The sequence below is a fragment of the Crassostrea angulata genome, chromosome 8 (genome assembly GCF_025612915.1).
Source record: "Crassostrea angulata isolate pt1a10 chromosome 8, ASM2561291v2, whole genome shotgun sequence".
NCBI classification, from domain to species: domain Eukaryota; kingdom Metazoa; phylum Mollusca; class Bivalvia; order Ostreida; family Ostreidae; genus Magallana; species Magallana angulata.
In genome coordinates this window covers 21,323,681-21,349,377 of record NC_069118.1, presented here as the reverse complement: position 1 = coordinate 21,349,377, position 25,697 = coordinate 21,323,681, and the positions used below count along the sequence as shown (strand labels likewise).

General features: G+C 31.9%; 1 protein-coding gene across 1 annotated transcript; it reads left to right on the top strand.

Moving 5' to 3' along the window:
• The first annotated feature begins 27 nt into the window (after positions 1 to 27).
• Positions 28 to 25,670, top strand: LOC128157660 (uncharacterized). The gene is made up of 11 exons (XM_052820230.1): positions 28 to 754; positions 1,180 to 1,253; positions 4,103 to 4,273; positions 5,697 to 5,818; positions 7,252 to 7,408; positions 10,516 to 10,644; positions 11,549 to 11,731; positions 17,984 to 18,099; positions 18,774 to 18,888; positions 24,044 to 24,131; positions 24,470 to 25,670. The coding sequence occupies exons 2-11, from the start codon at positions 1,205 to 1,207 to the stop codon at positions 24,729 to 24,731; spliced, it is 1,392 nt and encodes a 463-aa protein (XP_052676190.1). The 5' UTR covers positions 28 to 754; positions 1,180 to 1,204; the 3' UTR covers positions 24,732 to 25,670.
• The last annotated feature ends 27 nt before the right edge of the window (positions 25,671 to 25,697 follow it).

The following is a 25,697-nucleotide window of genomic DNA, read 5'->3' as shown; positions in this document are numbered from 1 at the left end:
AAATATTGAATTCATTCCTTAATTAATAAAGTCATAGTGTATATTTTCAATTGAAACTATAAATCAATATCATAAGATATTATATAACATGAAAGTATATTTTTTGAATAACGAAGTGGAAATCTTTAGATTGAGGATACAGGTAAAATATAAGATGATAGAAGATAGGCCACATCTGACCTTAATCCATCAGTCAAAAGCTAACGAAATTCGATATTCGACAGTCGAAAGCAAAATTATTCTTTTCGTTTATCATATATTCAAATCACAATGCACCCAATAAAAAACCTATTGTTATAAAGCATCGTTGCAAAATGAATTCCATAAACATTTATGAACCTTGTTTTTACTAGATCTGGGCTTTAGATAAACTTGCATTCTTGAATAGTTAGGTTGGGTTTTGAAGGTCCAACACTAATTATTTTAGGTCAAAACTGTTACGTTCTCTGCTTAGAAACGCATGCATTTGATTTACGACGTTTTCGCATTATACATCTATTAATCATTGATACATTCAGGATCGTTGTAAATTTAATAATTCAATCAGCGTAAATTAATAGAATATAGTTATACATCTGTATTTGTAATTATTACATTTTACATCTTAATTACGCCGAAAATGTGCATATGCAAAATATAGGTTACACAGTGACGCTCTCGAATTAAACAATGCAGATAGAATGAGGAAGTTTTCTGCATAGGACAAAATCACATTACCACTTAGTTAACTGGATCTCTGCACCTGTGTTAAGAAGTAAGAATTTGTTTCTTTTTCATTTGCAATTTGGACTTGCTGTTCATATTATATTACTTTACTAATAATTTCAGATTCTAAGTGATTCTGACTACTGGCACGTTTGGTTACTCCTGTTTTTATAAGCAATTAAATGTTGAGGAAATAGCCTTTTTCACCATTGACAAGCTTGCCATACAATTGTTACAATATTAATATTATTGATGAAACTATGTAATATACTACCTTTTTATCTTGAATATGTGATATATGTACTTAGGATTTATCTGTTCCTTATTTGAAAACAGAGAACAATCACTATTATTTAATTTGTTAAATAACACTAAGTATTGGACACAGAAATAAATATTTATCGACGTCAAGATATTCTTCAACTACAGTGGAATTCTATGTTATTAATCTATTTATCTTTTTGTTTCTTTCAGACGACAGTAAACATATACATGTGACATGGGTCAATTGAATTTTTTCTTATTATCATTCACAACACTTGCCACAAGTAAGACCAATATATATATATAAATGTCTTCAATAATGTTGAACTAAAATTGGTATAAAACCAATCATCTGGGAATAGTAAAAACAAAGAAATTAACTGAAATCGACATTTTTAAACAAACTCCATCTGGTGTTAAAACAAGGTAACTACAATTATCAAAATCAATATTGTTTTTTAATTTAGGAAAACCTTTTTCTATATTTGTTTTTCGAAAAGGTTACATTTAGATAGAGCATTTTGAAAATGTTTAAACATTAATATCTAGTTTCTGAATTAATGTGTGCAATATAGCATTGAATTAATATTTTTTGAAATATATTTTCATATTTGCAACGGCGTGTGCATTAAAATTGAATAAAGTCGTATGTAAACTAATCAAAATTCTTCTTTGACCAACCTACCTCATGTTTAAGTAGGACAGAAACATACACACCAAGGAAAGAAATCTAAACTCTCTTAAATTCAAATTAAAGGATGTTTTAACACTTCTTTATCACTTTGTCATAAAACGATACGATCTACGTCTAAATACCCAGTATAATCGATAGAATGCTTAACGATTCGTCATATAAAGAACGATGGGGACATAATTATTAATGATGATTTTTTTGCTTAAAAGCTTTCATAGGCGTCATGTACAAAATACAAATATGACATCCCATACTAGACAGGAGACCGTACTAAGATTAGCTCAGACAAAGAGGTAATATAGATTTAAGTTAAACATACCATATGATAAACAAGATGTCAAATACGGCAAACTTTGGAAAATTTTCTAATTTTCTTGGAGTATCTATTTCAAATAAGTAGAACAGATTCCTTTACCTAATATATAGATGTCCAGTTTTGAACTTAAAACCAGAGACGGCATGTTAAATATAAGCTTTTAACGAGGCCGAGTATAATTTCCTACATGGATTTCTACTGATATAATTATTATTATAAAACCAAAACATCAGACATTTACCACATCGTTTGTTTAGGGGGTCATCTCAAAGTTTGTTAATTTTTTTTACATTTGTTCAAATAGGAATTTCCTTGAAATGTATCATTTTTGCAAATTTTTTCATTTTTTTTTTCAAACTTCTGCCCTAAGAATTTTTTTCCTTTTCTACATATGAAATTTATTGTCAAAGACATGAAATGATGAAATTAAAAAATCCTTTACCACCTGCTTTGTTCCAAGGTTTTTTTTATATGAACAGATTTTAAGATTTGTCAGGTAATTGCTGTTTTTTATTTGATAAAGGCGGAAATACTGATTTTTATTGTATTAATAAAACATTCAGACATATTTCAGTAATAAAAATATATATAACTTCACTTATTAAGGGTCATAAATATAAAATACATGATAACCGTCTTAAAATAATGCATTAAGCTATATTTAATCGGGGTAAGAAAACGTCACAGAGGGCTAGGCTTGCTGATCTCTCTTCAAGTTTACGACCTGAGCTCAAATATAGCTTATACTTCGATACATTTATGTTTATTCTACAATATATATCAATTTTACGCCTAAAACAAGCTTTTTTGACAAATTTCGCTGAATATTTGCAATCAAAACCATAACGCCATGGCTTCAACCAAGCAAATAAATGACATCGCAATGCAAAGAAAACGCTTCGCTAAAGTGTGCGTACTCGAACTGTACTCGGCCTCGTTAAAACACACCGCGTGCCACAATATTTTTTCGTTTTAGAAAATATTAATTCTTACAAGTTAAAGAATTTAAACGAAAAATACCAATATAGATTTTACATTTCGAATAGTAAAGAAACTGAAGAAGGATGTTTAAAAATCATGAGGTTTTCAATTGAACTACACTGTACAAATTGTTACATTTTTCAAATTTTAAGAGTACACTTTAATATCATGTGGTGAATTTCAAAGAAGGTTTGGTAGTTTCTATGTTATTTTCTCTAAATTTGTTGCAAATAAAATGGAAAATTGAAGTAACAGAGTTTTATGCAACATGCAACGTTTCACATAAAACAGTGAAGCATTTTATCTGGATAGTTTTTAACTAACGTAACAAATTAGGAAATAAATTTTCAAATGGTTACACAGACAGGCAGAATTCCCACTTTTTTAAAAGGCAAATCCTAATTGTTGTTTTCTTGAAACAAAATTAATATGATGTCGAAATTAAGAATCAGCATAATTCTTGAAAACTGTCCCGATCTTTCTTTCAAAAAGACTTATATTCAAATATTTAGCTTTTGGTGGAAACATTAATACCTTCGAAATCTAAGAACAATGTGCTAATATTTCCTCTATTTACATCATGGCTATATTTGTCGAGTGGTTACTGCAGGTAAAATAACTACTGTAAGATACTAACGTCTTGTTTTTTTATTGGGTTTGAACACGGAACACGGAACGGTTGAATTAATTAAGAAAAATTATATACTTCTTTAACTCATTTGAGAGGGTATTGTAGATTGCTAAATATTGAAACGTCAGAATACAGTTATTTAAACGCTTGTCCACATGATATTTTGCATGTCTAATTTCAACATTACTTAAATTATGAAGTCCATGTTATAAACAAGAATTATCTGAACAAAGAATTTTCCGAACTATATCAATGACGATCAATTGCTGGTTGCCGTGCTAGATAGAAATGCACCTAAAATGTTTGTGTATTTTGCCTTCACACAAAACATACATGTACCCGCTATGTAAATAAAGACCAGTTGACGTTTACATAATGTGTGTATTTAAAAATCCTTTTCACATAAAGGGCTTATCCAACATTTGTGCAATATAGTCTTTCATCAAGAAGGCCCATTTTTAAAATGAAAAGAATACGTAAACTAAATTATGTATTAAAATTTTACTTTTAGAATGCTTGGGGAATTTCACCACTGTTTCACTGCAAAATTGGTTTATGGCGCAAATGGTTTGCACAAGTGAAGGTAAAGTGTTACCTTCTGAACTCACCAATGCAATGTCTTCTAGTCAGTATTACTGGACAGGATATCACATTCGAAGATCAAATTGGATTCAGATCATTGGTAAATTCCAGTTCGCAGCAAATTTAAATGTGTTTCATATAGAATTTCAAGTGTAACACGAATTTCGAAAATGTATCAAATTTTTAAAAGAGACATAGGCATGTTTTGAAATTGCTGGTACCTTTTTACGTGTATTATTTAAGGGCTTGGGTGGGTTAATCATATAATAATTGTTGATATACGTAGATAATTAAATTTCTTCCTGGCAACAAGAAAATAGATATATATTTAATCACTGTGCGAGGGTTATTCTTTGAATGATAAGACCATTGCTATACATTGAAAATTGGTGTACTTTTCTCTTTTTTTAATATGTGTTCTCTAGATATAATCACCCTTAACTACAGTACACAAACTAGTCTCTGGATTGCGCTGTGTATTCAAATGAAGTATACCCTTGAGAAAACAACGAAAAACTGCAGAACATAGTGCAGAACGGGGATGAAAACGGTGTCGAAAAAGCGAGGGGTGTTTAATTTAGGGATTAGAAAAAAGAAACATCGTGATCAATATATATGACTATAATGAATATGCAAACAGTCCATTTACTGTATCCTATTTTCAGTCAAAAGGTTTGCAAAACGTCCATCCATTTACTGTATCTTATTTTCAGTCAAAAGATTTGATCCCTTTCATTTCTGACTTTGGTCATCTTATCTTGAAACATTTTTGAATATCATATTATAATTCAAAAGTTAAGATCTTTACTCCGTAACACTTCTGCTTTCTTTTATTTGGAAGTATAAGCAACTGCACCATTGCAACTGACGAAAATTGTTTGCAGAATCGTTGTTGTTGTTTCCCGCGTCAAGCAATTGTAGGTTCATTGCTCAATTGAGAGCCATATTTTATTATCCTGTTTTCCTTCAGGTTCATAAAAATGTAACCAAATGTCATCCAATGTAACAATGTAGACACATCTTGTCATACTTTTTCGAAAATTTTAGCAGCTTTCAATAAAATTGTAACTTAAATCTGTTTCTCTAATTCATTTTTTATAGATATGAATCTTTATATCTTTTCATATTGCAATTTGTTTAGCAATTTGTTTCTGTCTGAAGCATCACATATTTCATCACTACAAAACTACCCCGGTATGTTAAAAAAATTAACGAATAAAAATGCAAAAAATAATTGATTGATCTAAATTAGATTGTTCATGCTAATTCATCTGCGTTACCCATTTAAATTCAAATGTATATATTATTACAAATGTATCTAGCAGATCAATTATCTATATGCATAAGTCGATCTGCATATGTGTCTGCACAGATACATGTAAGTAATTAAACATCTATTTCATGACAGTACCATATTAGCTAACTCAGTGTAAATAAAAGAGTTAACTTTACGTATAAAAGTAGAATGATATCAAACTTTTGATATTGTAAATAAAGTTATATTATACTTCCTTGTTCAACAGGTTGTTTTGAGGAGACTGATGTTAAAAGGTTGACAAGAGCATCTTACAGTTTTCATTTTCCCTCTGCGGGTCTTTGTCAAGAAGTGTGCGTGAATTCCAATTCATTGGTGTTTGGTTTAAAGGTATGATATTGTGTCAGAAAATGTCAACAATAAAATAAACCGGAATGTCATCTTTTGATATAGTACACCAGGGAAAAAAGAAACTGTGCATAACTTAAAGTGTAAAAGATAAGAGTTAATTTAAATATTAATGACGATACATGTATTCCAGCAGCTAATTCACGATTGTACAGTTTACAAATATATTGACTTTGTGTTTACGTATAAAAACGTTACTAGTAGAACTTGGAGAGACACTGCTACTTGAAAAGCAATTCACAAACCGAATAATGCTTGATTCTACCAATTGTGTTCACACAAGTTTGATATGTGTGGCTTATACAGACAATACATTGTTAAAAAATGCCTAGAGTCATGGATGTTCATGTTTCTCCAAATATTCTAAAATTCCTGCTTAGATTGTCCAACGTCACTGGGTTGTTTGGTAAACGACATATCTGTCCTTACGTTTCATCCCAAATGTGAACTATTAGTGTTAAATCAGGCAGGACATTTGCAATTTGCTTGGCACTTAAGTCTCTGACAACATGGACGGCATGCGGTTTGGTGTTATCATGCAGGGTAATGGGATTTTGGTGTCTCCGTAAAAACGATAAGACATGCCGTTGGATCTTAAAATTCTTAATAACATAGTTAATGCCCGTCTGAGGAGTCCGATGTGCTTATCTTGGCCAACCAATGGCACTTGGGGATCATGAACGTGGTTGATGAAAAAACGTTGCGGAATAGTAGGAAACGTCTTCATAATGATTTGATAGTGTTTCTATGAACACCAAATTGTCGAGCAAAATATTGGTCATCCTAGCCTGCAACATTTCAATATCGCAAAGACGATAATTTCACTAAGTTTCTGCATAGAGAAGTACGGATTCTTATGAAATAAAGTTATTTTCTGAACATATCCAGTCTTGAAAAATGTCTCACATTCTAAGACACAGAACTATCGTCTCAGATAACATGGTTTAACGACTACGTAAAATAAAAATGTGTTTATCACCCACAAATCCATGCAATATAATCAAATTCAGACTTATCTTCATTAATGTAACTATCTATACCGACTGTTCAAAGTTTTATAATTATAATGGATGTGCTTTGATTTTTTTTTTACTAAATTCACTCGATGCACAGTTTCTTTTTTCGGCTAGCAAAATTATATACATGTAATACAATGTCATGGGTATGTATCTTCTACTATATATGTTGCTTCATTATCAAATAAGGACAAGCAGAACTTAGAATAAGGACTTAGCAGAAAAGTATTAAAAGTTGGGTTTGGGCTTAAGTAAAAAGTGTTCTCTTAAACCCGCTTCTTTTAAATTGACCCAAACGCAACTGACTTCTAAGTCAATGCTTATCCTTTATCAAAGTAAAGTAAATACGCTAAAATCACTATACATTAGGTACTGATAAATATTTTGTATCTTATGCAGTCTAATGTATGTGCTTGTCTGGAAAAAGCCCCTAGTCAAGGGAGAAAAGAGTTCCATGATTGCGAATTTTCATGTGATAAGGAATACTCCAACGAAACCAGCATTAAATTTCGAAATGATTGTGGAGGGTGTGAGACATATACCTTATTTAAAACAGGTATCTGGACGTTTGCACTTAAACTTAAATAAATGAGATAGCTAATATCATGAGTCTACAGTTAAAGTGGCAAATTATTTTTCTGATTTTAATGTTTACAATTTTTGAATAGACACCCAAACTTTGAGTGTCATTCTTTGAGTTATACACGAGTTACAGAGCTTACAATTCTATGCTTCGTAAACAAGTCTTTTGTTTACATTTTGAATGTTGATGTGAAACTTCAATTCCAGTTTTAAACCTAAAATGAATGTTTAAAATGTTAGGAACTCTTTATTTATGCTCATAATGAACTAGAAGATAGACCAATCAGCTTGAAAACGATTTTTACTGGTATATTGAGTCTTTGTACACAAAAACAGGGTACGAGCCTTGTTTACATGACAAAGAACTGTGAGCCTTGTACCGTGCTTTAAATACTACGACTGACTCTCAAATGTCATTTGATCATTAGAGATGCACTCCTAAAGCATTGTAAATGATAAAAACAGTAAAATAGAATTTGATCAAAATCGTGACCAAACCCCTTTAACATTATACTCAGTCCTAAGATATTGTCGATTCAAATTTTGCTTGATTACCCGATCTTTATATATATCTCAGGGTTCAAACGCTGTTCATTCAAAAGTATGAAAATTTTTCAAAATTTATCAGATGAAACACCCCCTTTAACTTATCAGGTTTAAGCACATTGCTAAAATGTTATGTCTACGGGAATTTTGTATTGCAGCAAGCCCATGTGATAACGTAGAAAAAGTGCGCGAGGAATGACTTCCGAATAGTAAAAAGTAAAACACTTCCCATTATCCATAAGATCTCTTTTTCGGTTTTAGTGAATTTTTTCGCGTGTAAAATGATAATAGGTCAATGCAGATATATTGGAAATTTTTCCTATTATCGATTTTAATTGCTCTTCTTCACAGGTATGTATATTTTCATTAAAATTGCCCAAATGTGCTGGATAAATATCTTAGGACGGACTATAATAAGTGAACTTTTAAATAAAAATTTCTTAAAATTGTTCAATTGCTTTTTGTTGTCTGTGTACTTTTCCTACTCTCTTTGAAATCCGGAACGTCATACACACCATCCACAATGTGTGCTGTATTCTATCCATTTACTAATGCGATAAGTTAACAAAAATCTTGTACATTATTTTAGAAAATCGTCTCTACATAAACCATGATGAACACTGTCAAATAAATGACAGTAATGAGATATTTTGATTATTTGCGTAAAAATATGAATATCGATTTTCGTAAATTTGTTTTGAAGGAAACAAAAAGCATCTCCATTCTGTTACAAAACGCCTATCAAATAAAAATGAACCCTAAAAAAAAATATATCCTATTTAAATCGCTGCATCAACATTGAGAGAGTTTATAAATATAAACGTGTGGGCTCTGCAGTCAAAGGCCGGGGCTTAATATTTCAGTTTTTATCCAAAATGTAGACATTTATAGCAATAATACATTATGTCTTGGTATAATGATTTCTCGTTCATATTTGTAAAACAAGTGTCCAATGTCATTTTATTTGATGGCGTAATTTCTCTTTCATAAAATTATTTTGAAATATCCTTTGTTAATACAAAATCGAGCGGTTTCTAATTTTTATTTAAAATTTCCATATTTGATTACAATTATCAACAGCAATACAAGTCGAGTACAGTCTAAACTAAAGTTTTACACAAAATATAAAGTGAAAATTATTCCACTTAGACGAAGTGATTCTCAAAGTCCGTTGTAGATGGAATGAAAATATGTACGTTTAACAAAAAAAGTAATATATAATTACTTAAATAAAAATATATATCATCAGCACAATGTATCGATAAAATTTTCAGCTTAAAAAAAGAAATCATTAAGCTATTTTTCACAGAATGTTTTAAATTTGTTATCACATCTTGTCATTTAGTATAGATTTAGCATAGAAAGATAATTTGTATCAGTCAACTCATTAGTAGATAAAGTATGTTTAAACCTTCTTGTTTCGACATTCTTTTTATAACACAATCCTGAAACTAATATTTTTTTTATATTGAAGTTGAAGAAAATTAACATCTTGACATATGTGTATGACTAACTTTTAACTAAAAAAATGCTCATAGTCTTTGATCGTTTGACAAAATTCAAATTTAACTGACACATTTTACTTTCAATTGAATTGTTAAATTGCATTTAACATTTAAGAGTGTTGAATTTTTTTCATTATAAAAAAGCCTGAATTATGGAATTTAAAATTACTCGTGTTTAAGGTGGAATAACACATCATCCCAAAATAGCAGACCGCTGATCGAAACGGTATTTCGTTTTATGAAAAAGATTATGTGGTCTGAATCTTGTAAATTACTCCATAGCCGAGTGGTGAAAATGTCGGACTAGTGAACCGGAAATCCCGAGTTCGAATCCATCAGGGGCTTTTGTTGTTACTTACTGAAATAAGCTGCAAACAAACTGCAAAATTTTCGCTTATTTAACATATGTACAGTTTATTTATCATTACATCTTTCATTATCAAAAATGTCCTGTTAAAATGAGTGACTTTTTCCAGATGTGTTATTCCACCTTAACACATCATAAATCCAGAGATTAATTTTTTTAAGAATATCAGGCAGGGTTCTAAAGGCAATGTTTTTGTCAATTAAAATATGAACAATCCACGATGTGCTTTTTACGTAACAATCCCAATACCACCTTCTTTAATCTCACAAAAAAGAGCACCTCTGAATTAATATAAAACTGTATGTTTTAGTTATTTTTGCGAGAGTAAAATGGGTATTTGAAAAGCATAGTTTGGTAAATCCCAGTGACACTATTTGATGTCCTTTTCTTATAACAAATGTTTAAACCCTTATATTTCACCTAAAAATATAATTAAACAACTTTTGAGTGTTCCATATGATGCCGTTAAAATTAGACTTATTGGACAAGGTGCAGGACAACTACTGACTTACTAGACGTGGTAAAACAACCAAACAAAGAGTCACAAATATATTTTAACCACTCAGAGCATAATTTTAGGCCAAAAAAAGTGATGAATTTTCGAGATTGCAATTATCTTTTACATAAAATGCAGTAGTATTGGTACTGAATGTATGCTTTCAGGCTCCTATCCGGAATCATCTCCATCACAAAAACACGATTGTTTATCTATTCAATGTGCCTTAAAGGACAACAGGTTGGTCGAGCAGAGATGTACTAGTTTCATCTACAATATAGTATGTAATACAACTGGTGAGTCAACTATTGAACATTTTTTTCATAATGTTTAGCCATTAATTGAATAAATTATGTAACTATGATATTCTACAAGAAAAAATATTTTGTAGAGAGAGAGAGAGAGAGAGAGAGAGAGAGAGAGAGAGAGAGAGAGATTTGATATGCTTGTAAGGCCTAATTATTGGTCCCATACCGGTTTCACCGGAGGGGACTATAGTTTTCCTCTGCGTCCGTCTGTCCGTCTGTCCTTCTGTCCTTTTGTCTGTCCGTCCGTCTGCCTGTTCCACTTTAGTTTTCCACACTTTTTTTCTACACATAAAGATCAACTAAATTCCCATATATATGAAGATCATTGTGGTAACAATAACTTTTTGGGAGTCCGGGGTCCCTAGAGTTCATGTTATTTAAGCTACATTCAAGAAGAAATCAATAGAAAATTGAAAGTAAATAATATTAAAAAAAGTACAAATAAGAAATCAATAAACTATGGAAACATTATTGACATATAAAAGCTACTACAGTTAATGTAACTATCTATCAAAAAGTAGTTTAGAATGGTATATTCTCAAGCCGACAATAAAGCATTTCAAAGGATTGTGCAGACTTTCGTTTTGGCGTACAAGTATGAATTACAATTGAATATCAGAAAAAATGAGGGACAATACTTCCGGAATGTAATTCTTGGGTTCCTTGTAATAATTAAAAGCAAAAATTATCATTATAACGAAATGCCTAGTTTCGCTATTTGATATTAAAAAGGTGTGGGAACCTAGATAAATTCTAAATGCAAACTCTATACAAATAAAAAATAAGATTTATTGCTATCATTCTCCTTTATTGAGAATTTTTAAATTTTAGCATCTAACTTTGTAGTATCCGTATAAAAAGCTTGTACTTTGTTTTCTTTTCCAACCTTTAGCTTATCGACTTCCTGGAAATTGGAGTGAAGCTGCAGAATTATGCAAAGAAGGTTTTGATTCCTATCTTCTTGGAAACGTAGATCTTACTGATATTGATCGAGCATGTAGCATCATACATGGACAATTACAAGACCCATCATGGCTAGGCATTGCAAAAGAAACCTACATCAGTATGGATGGAGGTATTTCTAAAAGATGAATGAAAGCAATATCTATCATTAAAAAGCTACATTTATAAAAAAAAACCCTGCATTGCAGATGTATCTCACACAATATTGCATTGACAGTCATGTTTATAGATTTTAAGTCTTTTTTCGTAATATTTATCTTTACAAAATCCGTTTTCCGTTATTTGATACTGTGGAATCATTTAAATTCGTGGGGGCCAATTTTCGTGAATTATGACCTTTCTGCTGATTCGTGGGGATTTAAATTCGTGGATGCGTCGGTTACTGTTTCAGCAACAAAGATAACTCTTTCTAAAATTGTTTTCGTTGAGGATTTAAATTCATGGGGGAGGGCTACCCACGAATACCACGAAAATTGAGCCACCATGAATTCAAATGATTCCACAGGATCATACGCACATAAAAAAATACTTAAAATTAAAAAGTCAACTAGAAATTATATGCTCTTAATAAAAAACATACATTTTATTATGATAAAATAATGGTGCTTAATAAGATTTGTATAAACATTTGTTTATAATGCAAAATGTCAAGTGAAATAAATCTAAACATTACATGTTTAACGGACATGCTTCAACTGCATGTGTAATCCCTTCATAAATGATCTCTTAAAACCGTGTCCGAACATATTTGGCAAAACTTTGTTTAAATACTTTAGCTACACCATATTTATTTAAAAGTGCACAAATTCCATTGGTTTTAAACTCACTAGGTCAAGCCTATATTTCGATAAAATGCAAGTGTAGCTACATGTATATAAGAAAATGTACTTATGTTTTGTTGGCATATGGGTTAAACTTTGGAAATAAATATATAGTAAAATTTTTTTTTGTTTAATCTAATACATTTTATGCTTTTACAGTGTTCAGCGCTTCCTAATGTGTTAAACGAAAAATATTGAAACCAGGGCTCATTTTAAATTTTTCATTGTACACTGCATCGTATTTTTTCCAGAAAGTCCTTACATCAGAAACGTGTTTTGATAAATGCATGCACTCTGCACAAAATGAGCTCAAATAAAGATCTACAATTAAAAAACAGATATGGGAAACTATACATGAAATGTCACATATCCTAGGTTGATTTCCTTTGATTTTATATGCAAATTAATTATTATTAAAGCATTACTTATTAAACACATGGTGGTGTATATCTTCGTTTGTTGAAACAAATATAACAACACTTCAAAGTGCATAGTACGAGGGTCAATCAAAAAATACGAAGACAGTGTGGCTGTCTATCATATATTTTTCATGATAGCCAAACTTAACAGATTAATCTGTGCACCAACACTTATGATATTGATATGCGAAGTTTTAGTCCATTTGATGAAACAGTATTTTTGTTACCCCTTTTTAAAAACAACATGTTTTGTCGCCAGGGCGCATGGTAACGTTCAAAACATGACGTCAAGATTAAACACGCACAGTTTATAGATAAACCCCATCTTTATATCACGCTTAGTCTCTTGTACCTTTCTCCTAACAATTTAAAATTACACTGAACCACTTAACATCTTATTTGCACACATTTGTTCGAGAATCATAAGTCAGTTCTTCATAGTTTTCAATTTCTAACCCTGTATCTCTTAGTTTACAGTAAGGATAACAATTAACGGCGTTTGACGTAACTTATTTTTTGACTAAATATTTACAGATATTCTACTCTCTTTCGGACTGTTTTATATTCAAAATACAATTACCACCACCCCCACAAAATTTATTACAGTTAAACACAAACTTGCAAATAATTGTTGACTTTTTTTTTTGCACCACTGAGCAATTTCACAGCTTGTGTCGGCTTTTTTCTGGGTTGATCCATTTTGTTTGTACCTCTCGTTGCGCCGTGACGTCCGGCGACGTCGATGTTTTTAGTCAATTCTAAAGAGGACTATCTGTCTTAAGTTACTAATATCTGTTCGACAAAACAAAATATCCCGTCATTATTTGGAACATAGAATACCAAGACAAAACTTAATTTAAGGTTTCAATATTATTTGGTTTTAAGCCGAATTCATAGAGATATTACTTTCGACAGTATATGGTTTATTGTTGACATAACACAAATTTTGACCGTGCGCCGTGACCTAATTTTTGCAGGATTAGATTCTAAATAATGCTTAGAAATAAAGGAATTTATTAACCTTTTTTTTCTTGCAAATTGTTTGAAACCGTTGCTTAATTATGTCTACCAAATTTAGTAATGATATGACGTTAAGTAACATAGCTATGACAAAAGTCTTCGTATTTTTTGATTGACCCTCGTAAAATTATGAAAGTTTGATCACTTTTCTATTTTATAGTATAAATGATATTAACCAAACAATTTAGTATGTAATGAATTTTTAAGCAAAAAAGAGTTTGTAAAAAGTTATATTAACGATTAACTTTACTTGCAAAAAGTTTTACCGTAGACAGGATTTGACATACTATTCGAATTTTAATTTTCCATTTCAAATGTAATAAATATAACATGTTTTATAATGCTATAGAAATAATCACAATTTAAAAGGCAAATATTAAGTTATACCAAAAACACAGAGTTTAGAATTCTTTGTTTTGCTTTGTTTTGAAAACAAAGCTCTAGTATTGTTATTGTTTACATATGTGTTGTAATGGTATAAGTTCAAACAAATGTTGCAATGCTGTTAATGATAATGTACGCAAACATATTAAAATAGTTTCTATCGTCTGTCACGAGTTATATTTCCAAAAAAAATCTTTACTTTACATTATTTGAAAACAAATGAAAGACGCAAGCTTTGTTTGCATAACAATTATTAGCTCACCTGAGCCAAAGGCTCAAGTGAGCTTTTCTGATCACAATTTGTCTGTTGTCTGTCGTTGTCGTCGTTGTCGTCGTTGTCGTTGTTAACTTTTCACATTTTCATCTTCTTCTCAAGAACCACTGGACAGATTTCAACCAAATTTGGCACAAAGCACCACTAGGTGAAGGGGATTCAAGTTTGTTCAAATGAAGTGCCACGCCCTTTTTAAAGGGGAGATAATTGAGAATTATTAAAAATTTGTTGGTATTTTTCAAAAATCTTCTTCTCAAAAACTATTCAGCCGGAAAAGCTTAAACTTGTGTGGAGGCATCCTCAGGTAGTGTAGATTCACGTTTGTTCAAATCATGGTCCCCGGGGGTAGGGAGGGGCCACAAAAGGGGGATCAAGTTTTACATAGGAATATATAGAGAAAATCTTTAAAAATCTTCTTCTCAAAAACTATTAGGCCAGAAAAGCTCAAATTAAAATGGGAGCATCCTCAGGTAGTGTAGATTCAAGTTTGTTCAAATGATGGTTCCCGGGGGTAGGATGGGGCCACAATTGGGGGATCAAGTTGTATATAGGAATATATGGAGAAAATCTCTAAAAATCTTCTTCTCAAAAACTATTTGGCCAAAAAAGGTCAAATTTAAATGGAAGCATCCTCAGGTAGTGTAGATTCAAAATTGTTCAAATCATGGTCCCCGGGGGTAGGGTGGGGCCACAATTGGGGGATCAAGTTTTACGTAGGAATATATAGAGAAAATCTTTAAGAATCTTCTTCTCAAAAACTATTAGGCCAGAAAAGCTCAAATTAAATTGGAAGCATGCTCAGGAAATGTAGATTTAAGTTTGTTCAAATCATAGTCCCCGGGGGTAGGATGGGGCCACAATTGGGGGATCAAGTTTTACATAGGAATATATAGAGAAAATCTTTAAAAATCTTCTTCTCAAAAACTACTAGGCCAGGAAAGCTCAACTTTGAGTGGAAGCATCCGCAGGTAGTGTAGATTCAAGTTTGTTTAAATCATGGTCCCCGGGGGTAGGGTGGGGCCACAATAGGGGGATCATGTTTTAAATAGGAATATATAGAGAAAATCTTTAAAAATCTTCTTCTCAATAACTATTTGGCCAGATAAGCTCAAATTAAAATGGAAGCATCCTCAGGTAGTGTAGATTTAAGTCTGTTCAAATCATGATCCCCGGGGGTAGGGTGGGGCCACAATTGGGGGATCAGGTTTTACATAGGAATATATAGAGAAAATCTTTAAAAATCTTCTTCTCAAAAACTACTAGGCCAGGAAAGCTCAACTTTGAGTGGAAGCATCCGCAGGTAGTGTAGATTCAAGTTTGTTTAAATCATGGTCCCCGGGGGTAGGGTGGGGCCACAATAGGGGGATCATGTTTTAAATAGGAATATATAGAGAAAATCTTTAAAAATCTTCTTCTCAAAAACTATTTGGCCAGATAAGCTCAAATTAAAATGGAAGCATCCTCAGGTAGTGTAGATTTAAGTCTGTTCAAATCATGATCCCCGGGGGTAGGGTGGGGCCACAATTGGGGGATCAGGTTTTACATAGGAATATATATAGAGGAAATCTTTAAAAATCTTATTCTCAAAATCTATTAGGCCAGATAAGCTCAAATTAAAATGGAAGCATCCTCAGGTAGTGTAGATTCACGTTTCTTCAAATCATTGTCCCCGGGGGTAGGGTGGGGCCACAATTGGGGGATCAATTTTTACATAAGAGTATATAGAGAAAATCTTTTAAAAAATTTCTTTTAATAACTATTCGGCCAAGAAATCTCAAATTGGCATGTAACCATCCTCAGATAATGTAGATTCAAGTTTGTTCAAATCATGGTCCCTGGGGGTAGGGCGGGGCCACAATGGGGGATACCTTTTTATATATAGAGAAAATCTTTAAAAGTCTTTTTCTCAAAAGTATTAGGCCAGGAAAGCCCAAATTTGAATGGAGGCATCCCCAGATCATATAGATTCAAGTTTGTTTAAATAATAGTCCAGGGGTAGGGTGAGGCCACAATGGGGGATGAAATTTTACTTAGTAATATATAGAGAAATTCTTTCAAAATCTTCTTTTTAAAGACTATTTGGCCAGAAAAGCTTAAACTTGTGTAGAGGCATCCTCGGGTAGTGTAAATTCAAGTTTGCAAAATCACTAGTGGTAGGGCGGGACCGTGATGGCGGTTTGAATTTTTACATAGGAATATATAGAGAAAATCATTAAAAATATTCTGGGAAAGTTTTTGGTCCAAAATTCAGTACTTAGTGTGAAAGCACAGGTTATGAGATTAAAGGTAGATTTAAGTTTGATGAAACCATGATTCCCTAGAGAATAGTGGGGCCACGAAATGGGGGGGGGGGGGTATATAGGAATAGAGAAAAATATTAGAGGTACAACAACAAAAGTGGCTTGGTATTTACCAAAAAATAAGAGGTGGATAAAAATTGGCAGATTTTCAATTTTTTTTAGCAAGATCTACTGTACTCAGTTGTCAGGATATTTTGATACTGTAATGCTAATTTGATCAGAATTAAGGCAATTGTTGCTCAGGTGAGCAATGTGGCCCCTGGGCCTCTTGTTTTTTACCGTTGTATCTCGCTTGTAACTTGACTTCAAACATTCACATTTTGGTCAGTCAATCACAATACAGAAGTTAAACATTTTATACACAAAAAATTGGATCTTAAATCGTGTTTAAGTTCTTGTAACCAAACAATGGTAGTTTTTACTAGCATTATGTCAAGTGACTTTGCAAACTGTACCCGATCTAGTACAACAGTTATTATGATAAGATGGCGTTTTTACATGTATTACATAATGCAGAAATAATACTATTTTTTTCATTTACGTGAACATACAGTGGATCAAACTATTTGGTTTTTAAATGAGCGCCGTGATACTGTTCGTTATCTGACATTTATTATTTCTGATTTATCATTACTAAAGTGTATAATATATTTATTACATTAATCATTTTAGCAGGTTTTACACGATCGGTAAATGGATAAAAATGCAAAATAATACGGAATAACTAGCAAGTGCTGTTGAAATTAATTTTCTCAAAGTACTCTACCAAACCAAAGATGCTCAAAATGTAGCCTAATTAAAAAAAAATTCGGCAAGAGTCGAAGCCACAATCTGGGAAGCGTTTTGAGTAAATATGAATTCTTTTTTGTGTACTCATTTTCAAAAAATATATTTCCGTAAAAATTTGGTCATTGATTCCTTCCCTTTAAATGATTTGAATATGCTAATGAAACATATAATGAGAGATATCGAAAATTTATTGTGCTCAAATACTGTTTCTATTGATAGAGATTTTTTTGTCGTGTGGAAATATTCTCGATGTATAGTTTGCTTTATGCAAAAATATATCCTTTGTTTAAAAACATTTTTTTATAACATAAGTAATGAGTTGATGTCAATTTCTGTTGTTTTGAACTTCACTTTCAGTGCAAGATAAGATTTCGAAGTTACTAAGCCTTCGTCCAGAAAGGTGCCTAAAATGCAATAGAGAGAATTGTGTGTTTGCTGATTGCTCTGAACACAACAACTTCATGTGTCTGGAGGTATTTATAAAATTATGATTTACTGCTTCAAAATACGATTTATTGTTTACAATAGTTTTGTAATATGAATATAATTGAATATTTTAAAAGGATTACACCCTGTCGTTTTTTATTACCGAGATGATTTTTAATAATTATACTTTTGTTTTGCTCGTAATTAATTTAAACAAACTTTACTCTTAATACACCTCTTTCATAGAACTCATTCAAGCTTAAGTTGTCAAACCATAAAAAGTTCAACAGGTCAAAACACAAATTTAAACAACAGAGCTCTATTGTTTTGAAGTATACTTGAATCAGTTCATTATTTTAATATTTCAAATGTTAAGCTGTCAAAAAATACACAATTTTAATTATTTTATAGTTTTAAAATAAAATGCGAATTGAAATATATTTTGAAACAATGAACTTACTTTTAGGGCCTATAAAGAAGCAAATGTTAACAAGTGAAACCGATTATAAGTGAGGATTGCCTATTCACCAAGGGAATAGCGGAATCTCTTTTCATGCTTGTTTGAAAATGTATACTTAATTTTAAGATTCTACCCTGGCTTTTGCGAACCGTTGCTGTCAACAATTAAAGAATTGTGTTGCAAAAACGTACAAAAATAATAATAATTCATACTATTAATTGACTTTGTTGATCAAATTCAATATAATGTGTCTTTTTGCAGAAGAAAAAGCTAATTATGACCCAAATCAATGGACGATGTTCAGAGAATTCAACGAGTGATCATGATAAAGAGTCTGAACCGAAGCAAAATGCAACGTTTGAAACTAGAGGCAAAGGTACAAATAAAAATGATATATTGCTAACAATTAGTAATTTCAACTTAAAAACTTTACGTTTTTTTTGTTTGTTTTTTTTTGTTTGTTTTTTTTGTTTTTTTTTTTCTGGACTTTTTTATTGTAAACAAAGGTTAAATATATGAATCATTTTATGAAACATTTCCTCTCTCACTTCTCACATACTCACATTTTCATCCCATATTGTAATATAAAATAAAGAGTAGGGTAGTTGCTTGTGATAGTTATGCCTACGCAGTAAAACTGCAATCCATGTGAAAAAAACCCCAGAAAAACAAACCAAAGAAAGAAAAAAACAACAACAGAATACCAAAAAACAAAAAACATAAAAATATTAAATTGATGCATTATTGTACACATGTTAATTCTAAACTGCCAGATGATTAATAAAATCAATCCAAGGAGACCATGTTTTTTTCAAATTCATCAATTTCTGATTTCTGAATATAAATATACTTTTCAGTCTTGTATCTTTGATTTAAATAGTGTAAAACCCCTAAAACATTCGGCGTCTTACTTTGTTTTAAACATAAAATATATATTGTTTTGTATATAGGATTACAAAGTTTAGAATTCTGTTTTCCCAAACAAGGGGATAAACACCAAATAATACATTACAAACATCAAAATTAACATTTTTGTTGCATTTCTCATATATAAGTATACTAAGTGCATTCCATAGAGGCTGGATTTTTTTGCAAGTTGCAAAAACATGTTTTATAGTTTCAGGCATATCATTACAGAAAGTACAGCAGTCAGAGGTAGTAATTCTGATTTTCTTAAGATAATATTTAACAGGAAGAATTCTATGGAGAATTCTATATTGTAACCAATTAATAGTTGAATCATTGGTAGTTCTAAAACATATTTTAAACACATCATGTACACAGAGATCATTTGGCAAAATATCACATAGCTCAGCATTCCATTTGTTGATAGCTGTAGGTACACAATCATTTAAGGTTAAACATATGTATATATGCTTTGTTACTTTTTCTTTCAAAAATATAGACACATAATAAAATGGCATAAATGTAGTGCAGTCTCTCTTCAAAGTAGACTTATCAATAACTTTACGTTTTAGTGTAGCGGCTTAGATCAATATTTCAGCAAGATATTTCACTTGTGGATACAAGCACCAAATTTTGCATGAAGGTTCCCTGAACATTACTTGATCAAAAAATATTGTTGGCCATTCAAGTATTGGTCATTTTCAAGATGGCCGCCTCTTATTTAAAAATGGCGCCTTTTTTCATAATGTTTTCATGATATTTTAAATATATCTGGGTAATGTTTTTATTTTCTGTGAAATTATGAAGAAGAATTTGTTGTATGATATAATTTGATGTTCATTTCATATATGAACACTCTGCGCATGCGTTTAAAAACATGCTGCAGCTCATTCTTAATGTACATGATCTAATCGTCTAAGCAGTTGCACTGCAAAGAGCAGTGCAAAATAATTCGGACTTGAAACATTTGCATTCCCCAGAACAACTAATATTACATCAACATTTCAGCAGTTTTTGACATGAAGCCGCAATTGATGGTACGGATGTCCCGTGTGAAACCGATAAACTGCAATCTTATCCCAACCCTATTTGGAAGGGGATGCTAAGGTTTTTTTGACTTACATAGTAACTGACCCAATGTATTGTGACCCATGGAAAATACACAAGTCGGTCGGAATTCGTTTTACAAGATTTATTAAAACTCCGCAACTTATTTCAATATTCCGCGAGGCCGGGAGTCGGTGGTACGAGCGCCTTGACCGTCGCTCTCCAAATGCCGAAAAATTAAACATGGCCAACAATTACATATAGATAACAAAACATTTTAAACAATAGAGAATCATAGAGAAGTAATATAAAGAGTTACTTCAATTAACGGATTACTAAGATAAACTGTGAGTCAATTAAGGGTGTCCAGATCAAAGTCACTCAACGCCAGTGACAGGGGAAAAGGTGTCATGTCCAAGGGAAACATTTCACACGGTGATAGTATGTCCAGCTTGCAATACAGATCTCTTAATATGCTCTACAAGAGCAGCTCTTGAGGGATTGGGTGATGCCATTGTATGGAAGCTGCTTACGAGCAAAGAGGCTAAGGCGCGTGTCATTTACTGTATTGGCAGTGCTAGACCGAACGTACATGATGTATACAAATTCTCCTAGTTTATTAATTATATATTCTGTCACAAGGAGAACTTAAAAATTTGAGTACCTCTGTTACGTTCTCAAACACATTTCAGTCTGCCATTCTGTCATTTTACCTGTCTCAACAAATGCGAACTCTGTATCCCAGTCCGTGAATGCATGAGAGAATTAAAGTGTTTTTGATCTTGGACCCAGTGATCCAACAATGTCATGAACTGGTATCCATCGCAAATCCTTGCCCTTTCCAAATGTCACCCAGAACTCATCAACTTTTTAATCATCAAATACAACCACACCAATAACAGCAAGAATCTGTATCCGAACTTACTGTGATGATTGAATAGATAGTACTGTACCTAAGGCTGCATGTTTTGCATTTGTATTTTGCATTTTTTCCTTGTTACAACTATAGTAGTTTCTGTCGTAATAGTAAGAGATACGATTTGGTCTGCTTAAATCCAGATGGTCTTGTTTTGTTCTCGTTACACCGAAAAAAGTGTTCCAAAAGTTTGGCGGTCTAATGTTTCTAGTTATCTTCCGTCTAGATCTTATGCCTCGTTTTCTTCTAGTTTCACCTTTATGACTATCATCTTTGTAAACATCGAAGACAATATCTACTCTCCGATGGCCTTGCGCAAACGAAGTGTGCTAGGATAATGTCATTGGCATAGTTATCAAAGGTTTGACATTGTTCGGTTGTTTTGAATTGACTATAATGATGGGCCGTCAGTAACAAGAGAGGGAACCGTCGGTACACTGTTTGGCAATACTTGACTAGCTTCCAAAATAGGCATCGACTGCGATTTCACACCAGTATTCAAAAAAACATTTTGAGAAAGCGAGGAGGGGATTTCTGGTTTCATATTCCAAAAATTCTTGTAAATCACATTGCTCTGACAGGAAATAAAAGTCTAGATAACAGGCTACAGTCATCTTCTAAATTTGTGAAGAATCAGCTTTTTGTTTGGAAACTTTACCATTAGAAAAACTGAATCACTGAAATTTTCAAGCATAGCCATTGCACAAGCCCATGAAAAGAGCAGTGCAATTTTAAAAGGTGATGATGGTGCGATATTGCTAACTGTCAAAGAATCTAGAGGGTAGGTAACTGGAAACATTAGACTTGGAACTCTTTTCTTCGGTGTATCGAGAAAAAACTGAACTATTGGGGTTTTAGCAAACAAAATCGTATCTGTAACTATAACGACAGAAACTACTATAGTTGTAACAAAGGAAAAAATGTTGTAAGTAACAGAGCTATAGATACAGACTTTGTATCATCTTGAAACCATGAAGAAGCTGACACTTGTATGTTCCTACATACAAAACATGCAGCCTTGGGTAGTATCAATTCAAGTTCGGATACAGATTGCTGTTGTTATTGGTGTGGGTGTCTTTGATGATTTGAAAGTTGATGAGTTATGGGTGAAAGGGCTGGAATTTGCGAGCGATACTAATTCATGATCCTGTAAACGTATTATATTTGGCGTGTACAATATTTGGCGGAAATTAGTTTTTGAACAAGTTGGCGTAGATTTGAATTAGCGTATTCCTGATCGTGACTATTCTTTTGCATATTCGATTGCATTTAGTGGTGTACTTAATTTAGCGGAAGCTGCATTCCGCATAAGCGCTAAATAGAATACACAGACAAATGTTGTACATTTACAGTAATGTTTGATCGTGGGTCCAAGATAAAAAACACTTTAATTCTTTCATGCATTCACGGATTGTGATACAGAGTCCATATTTGATGGGACATGTAAAATGACAGCATGGCTGGCTGAAATGTGTTTGAGAGCGTTGCAAAGGTATTTGGATTCTTAAGTTCTCCTTGTGACTGTGTGACAGAACATATAATTAATTTGTACACATCATGTACGTTCGGTCCAGCACTGCCAATAGAGTAAATGACACGCACCTTGACCTCTTTGCTCGTAAGCAGCGTCCGTACATTAGCATCCCTTGATCCCTCAGAAGCTGCTCTTGTAGAGCATATTAAGAGATATGTATTGCAAGCTAAACATACATTGGGCCAGTCACTCTACAAGTGACAAAACTCACCATCCCCTTCCAGATGGGGTTGGGATAAAGATAACGGTTTTCAGATTTCACACTGGACATCCTTACCACCAATGGCGGCTTCATGTTAAGAACTACTGAAATGTTGATGTAATATTAGTTGTTCTGGGGAATGCAAATGTTTCAAGTCCGAATTATTTTGCACTGCTCTTTGCAGTGCAACTGCGTATACGATTAGATCATGTACATTAAAAAAATGAGCTGCAGCATGTTTTTAAACGCATGCGCAGAGTGTTCATATATGAAATGAACATCAAATTATATCATACAACAAATTCTTCTTCATAATTTCACAGAAAATAAAAACATTACCCAGAAATATTTAAAATATCATGAAAACATTATGGAAAAAAGACGCCATTTTTAAATAAGAGGTGGCCATCTTGAAAATGACCAAAACTTGAATGGCCAACGATATTTTTTGATCAAGTAATGTTCAAGGAACCTTCATGCAAAATTTGGTGCTTGTATCCACAAGTGAAATATTCCATCCACTATCCGCTACACTATTTGGACATTTAGAGAGCGGAGCGAAAATATTCTAATTTCTAAATATATCATGTAATGTAATGGCAATATTTATTTAATATTATAAGACGTATTTTGCTCCCGACGTGTCATCGTCAAGGTCATTGATTCATTTTATAGATAGTACAGTATTTTCACTACAATCTTGATTTGAACCTTAAACTATTAATTCATGATCATTTATTACATGTACAATGTTTGCTTCTTCGTGAATCAAATAAATTGAAATAACAGATACTCACATATCTATAGATACAAAAACACACTTTTGCGTAACTAAATATCATATGACAGTAATTAAGCAACACTGCATTAAAAAATTTGAAAAAACAACTCACATTCTTTCATGTTTGTTGTTGTTTTTTTTCCAGATAGTTCATCAAGCGTTATAGCAGTCCCAGTGTGTCTTACTGTGTTGTTTCTGTTTATTGGTGCAATAGTGATCGTATTTTTTATCAGGTAGTGTTGTGTTTAAACATTTTTGTATTTATTTTTTTTGAATATATCATTTCAAAAACAAAAATTTGACAAAAACATCGGCAATATCAACGAGAATATTATGTAGTCATAAATTTAAAAACTGCAAAAGAAAAAAAGACAAAACTCAGTTTCTTTAACGTTTATGAAATTTAGATTTTGTGACTGATCAACATTAAACTTTAACCAGCAGCAGCCAGTGATACTTATTCACATTAGAAAGTCAAAATCAACATTTGAAATGACTTCTCTCTGAACATTTCGTTTAAATATATATAGGATTGTTTTAATATTTTGAAATATGATATCTTATTTTCAAGGTGGAAGAAAAATAAAGACTTGCAAAACAAGGAACAGTCACCTACAAATAAATTTAACTATGCTGATAACCCTGAATATTCCAATGTTGAAAAACCTGCAGAGAGCAATTACTGTGAACTTCAGCAACCTAACGCCATCAATTCGTTGGCAAACTACTCTCAACTTCAACTCGAGGGTGCTCATAATAATGGTTATTCTGATTTACCTGAAAACAATGCCGCCTCTGATAATTCTGCGAACGATATATACGACAACATGTAATTTGCAAAATTTGATAAAAACATGTTTGTATAATATGATTAAATGTTAGTTATCAATCACTTTTGATCAAGTGAACTGTAGTTAAACCCAATGATGACAAAAAGAGAATTATTTATTCAATTTGATTTCTACATCTATTGCCCAATTCAGCAAATAATTTTATACCGTATATTTGGGGGTTTTTTTAAGTGTCACAAAATTTGCGAAAATGGGGGAAATCTGTAACATTTTAAATTTGCGTCAGTCATTTTTTGCAATTTAAAACGTTTGTTATATTTAGATAAGATAACCACGAAAATTACCGTATATACGGTATGTATTGCGTTACTACGTTTTGCTTGGTTGATTTTATATAGATAGATATAATTTATTTGGAAAACTTTGTTAAATTGAATGTTAAGTAAATATAAAAATATTGAACCTTAAGAAAACGGAGAAAATATTTTAAAAAGTTGTTTCAATGAGCTTAACAGTTCAAATTTACATCATCAATATAATTCAAATATGAACTATGTTTGAAATGAAATAGAATTAGAATTTTAATCTTGCTGTACAAATCTAAAATTTGATTAAATTTTTTTAACATTTGATAATCAATAGTTAATAAGCCTTTAAACAAAAATTTAGATATTGTGTTGACATTAAAAAGATGCTTGAATTTCTGATAGACAACATCTATGTAGTTTTTGGAGACCAGGTCTTCTTACAATCAGTCGGAATTATGTTATTTACATTATTGACTGACTTATTTTTAAATTCATATTTTATTAAAAAGCTTGTGCAAAAGAAGAATGAACCACTTGTTGTGGTCTTTAACTCGACATTTATATATATTGATGTTGTTTTATCCGTTAACAACAGTTACCTCCACTATTACGTTAACTATATTCATGTATATCCCAAGAGCTTGAAATAAATGGTATTAAAGCAAAAAAATCCATAATGCTTTGTGAATGTGCTATATAT

What these genes read in the sequence shown, in the direction of transcription:
- LOC128157660 (XM_052820230.1), top strand. Translation starts at nt 1,205, where the DNA reads ATGGGTCAATTGAATTTTTTCTTATTATCATTCACAACACTTGCCACA. An exon ending in AAATTGGATTCAGATCATTG is followed by an intron (nt 4,274 to 5,696) that starts GTAAATTCCAGT and finishes CTTGTTCAACAG; the next exon opens with GTTGTTTTGAGGAGACTGAT. An exon ending in GTGATCGTATTTTTTATCAG is followed by an intron (nt 24,132 to 24,469) that starts GTAGTGTTGTGT and finishes CTTATTTTCAAG; the next exon opens with GTGGAAGAAAAATAAAGACT.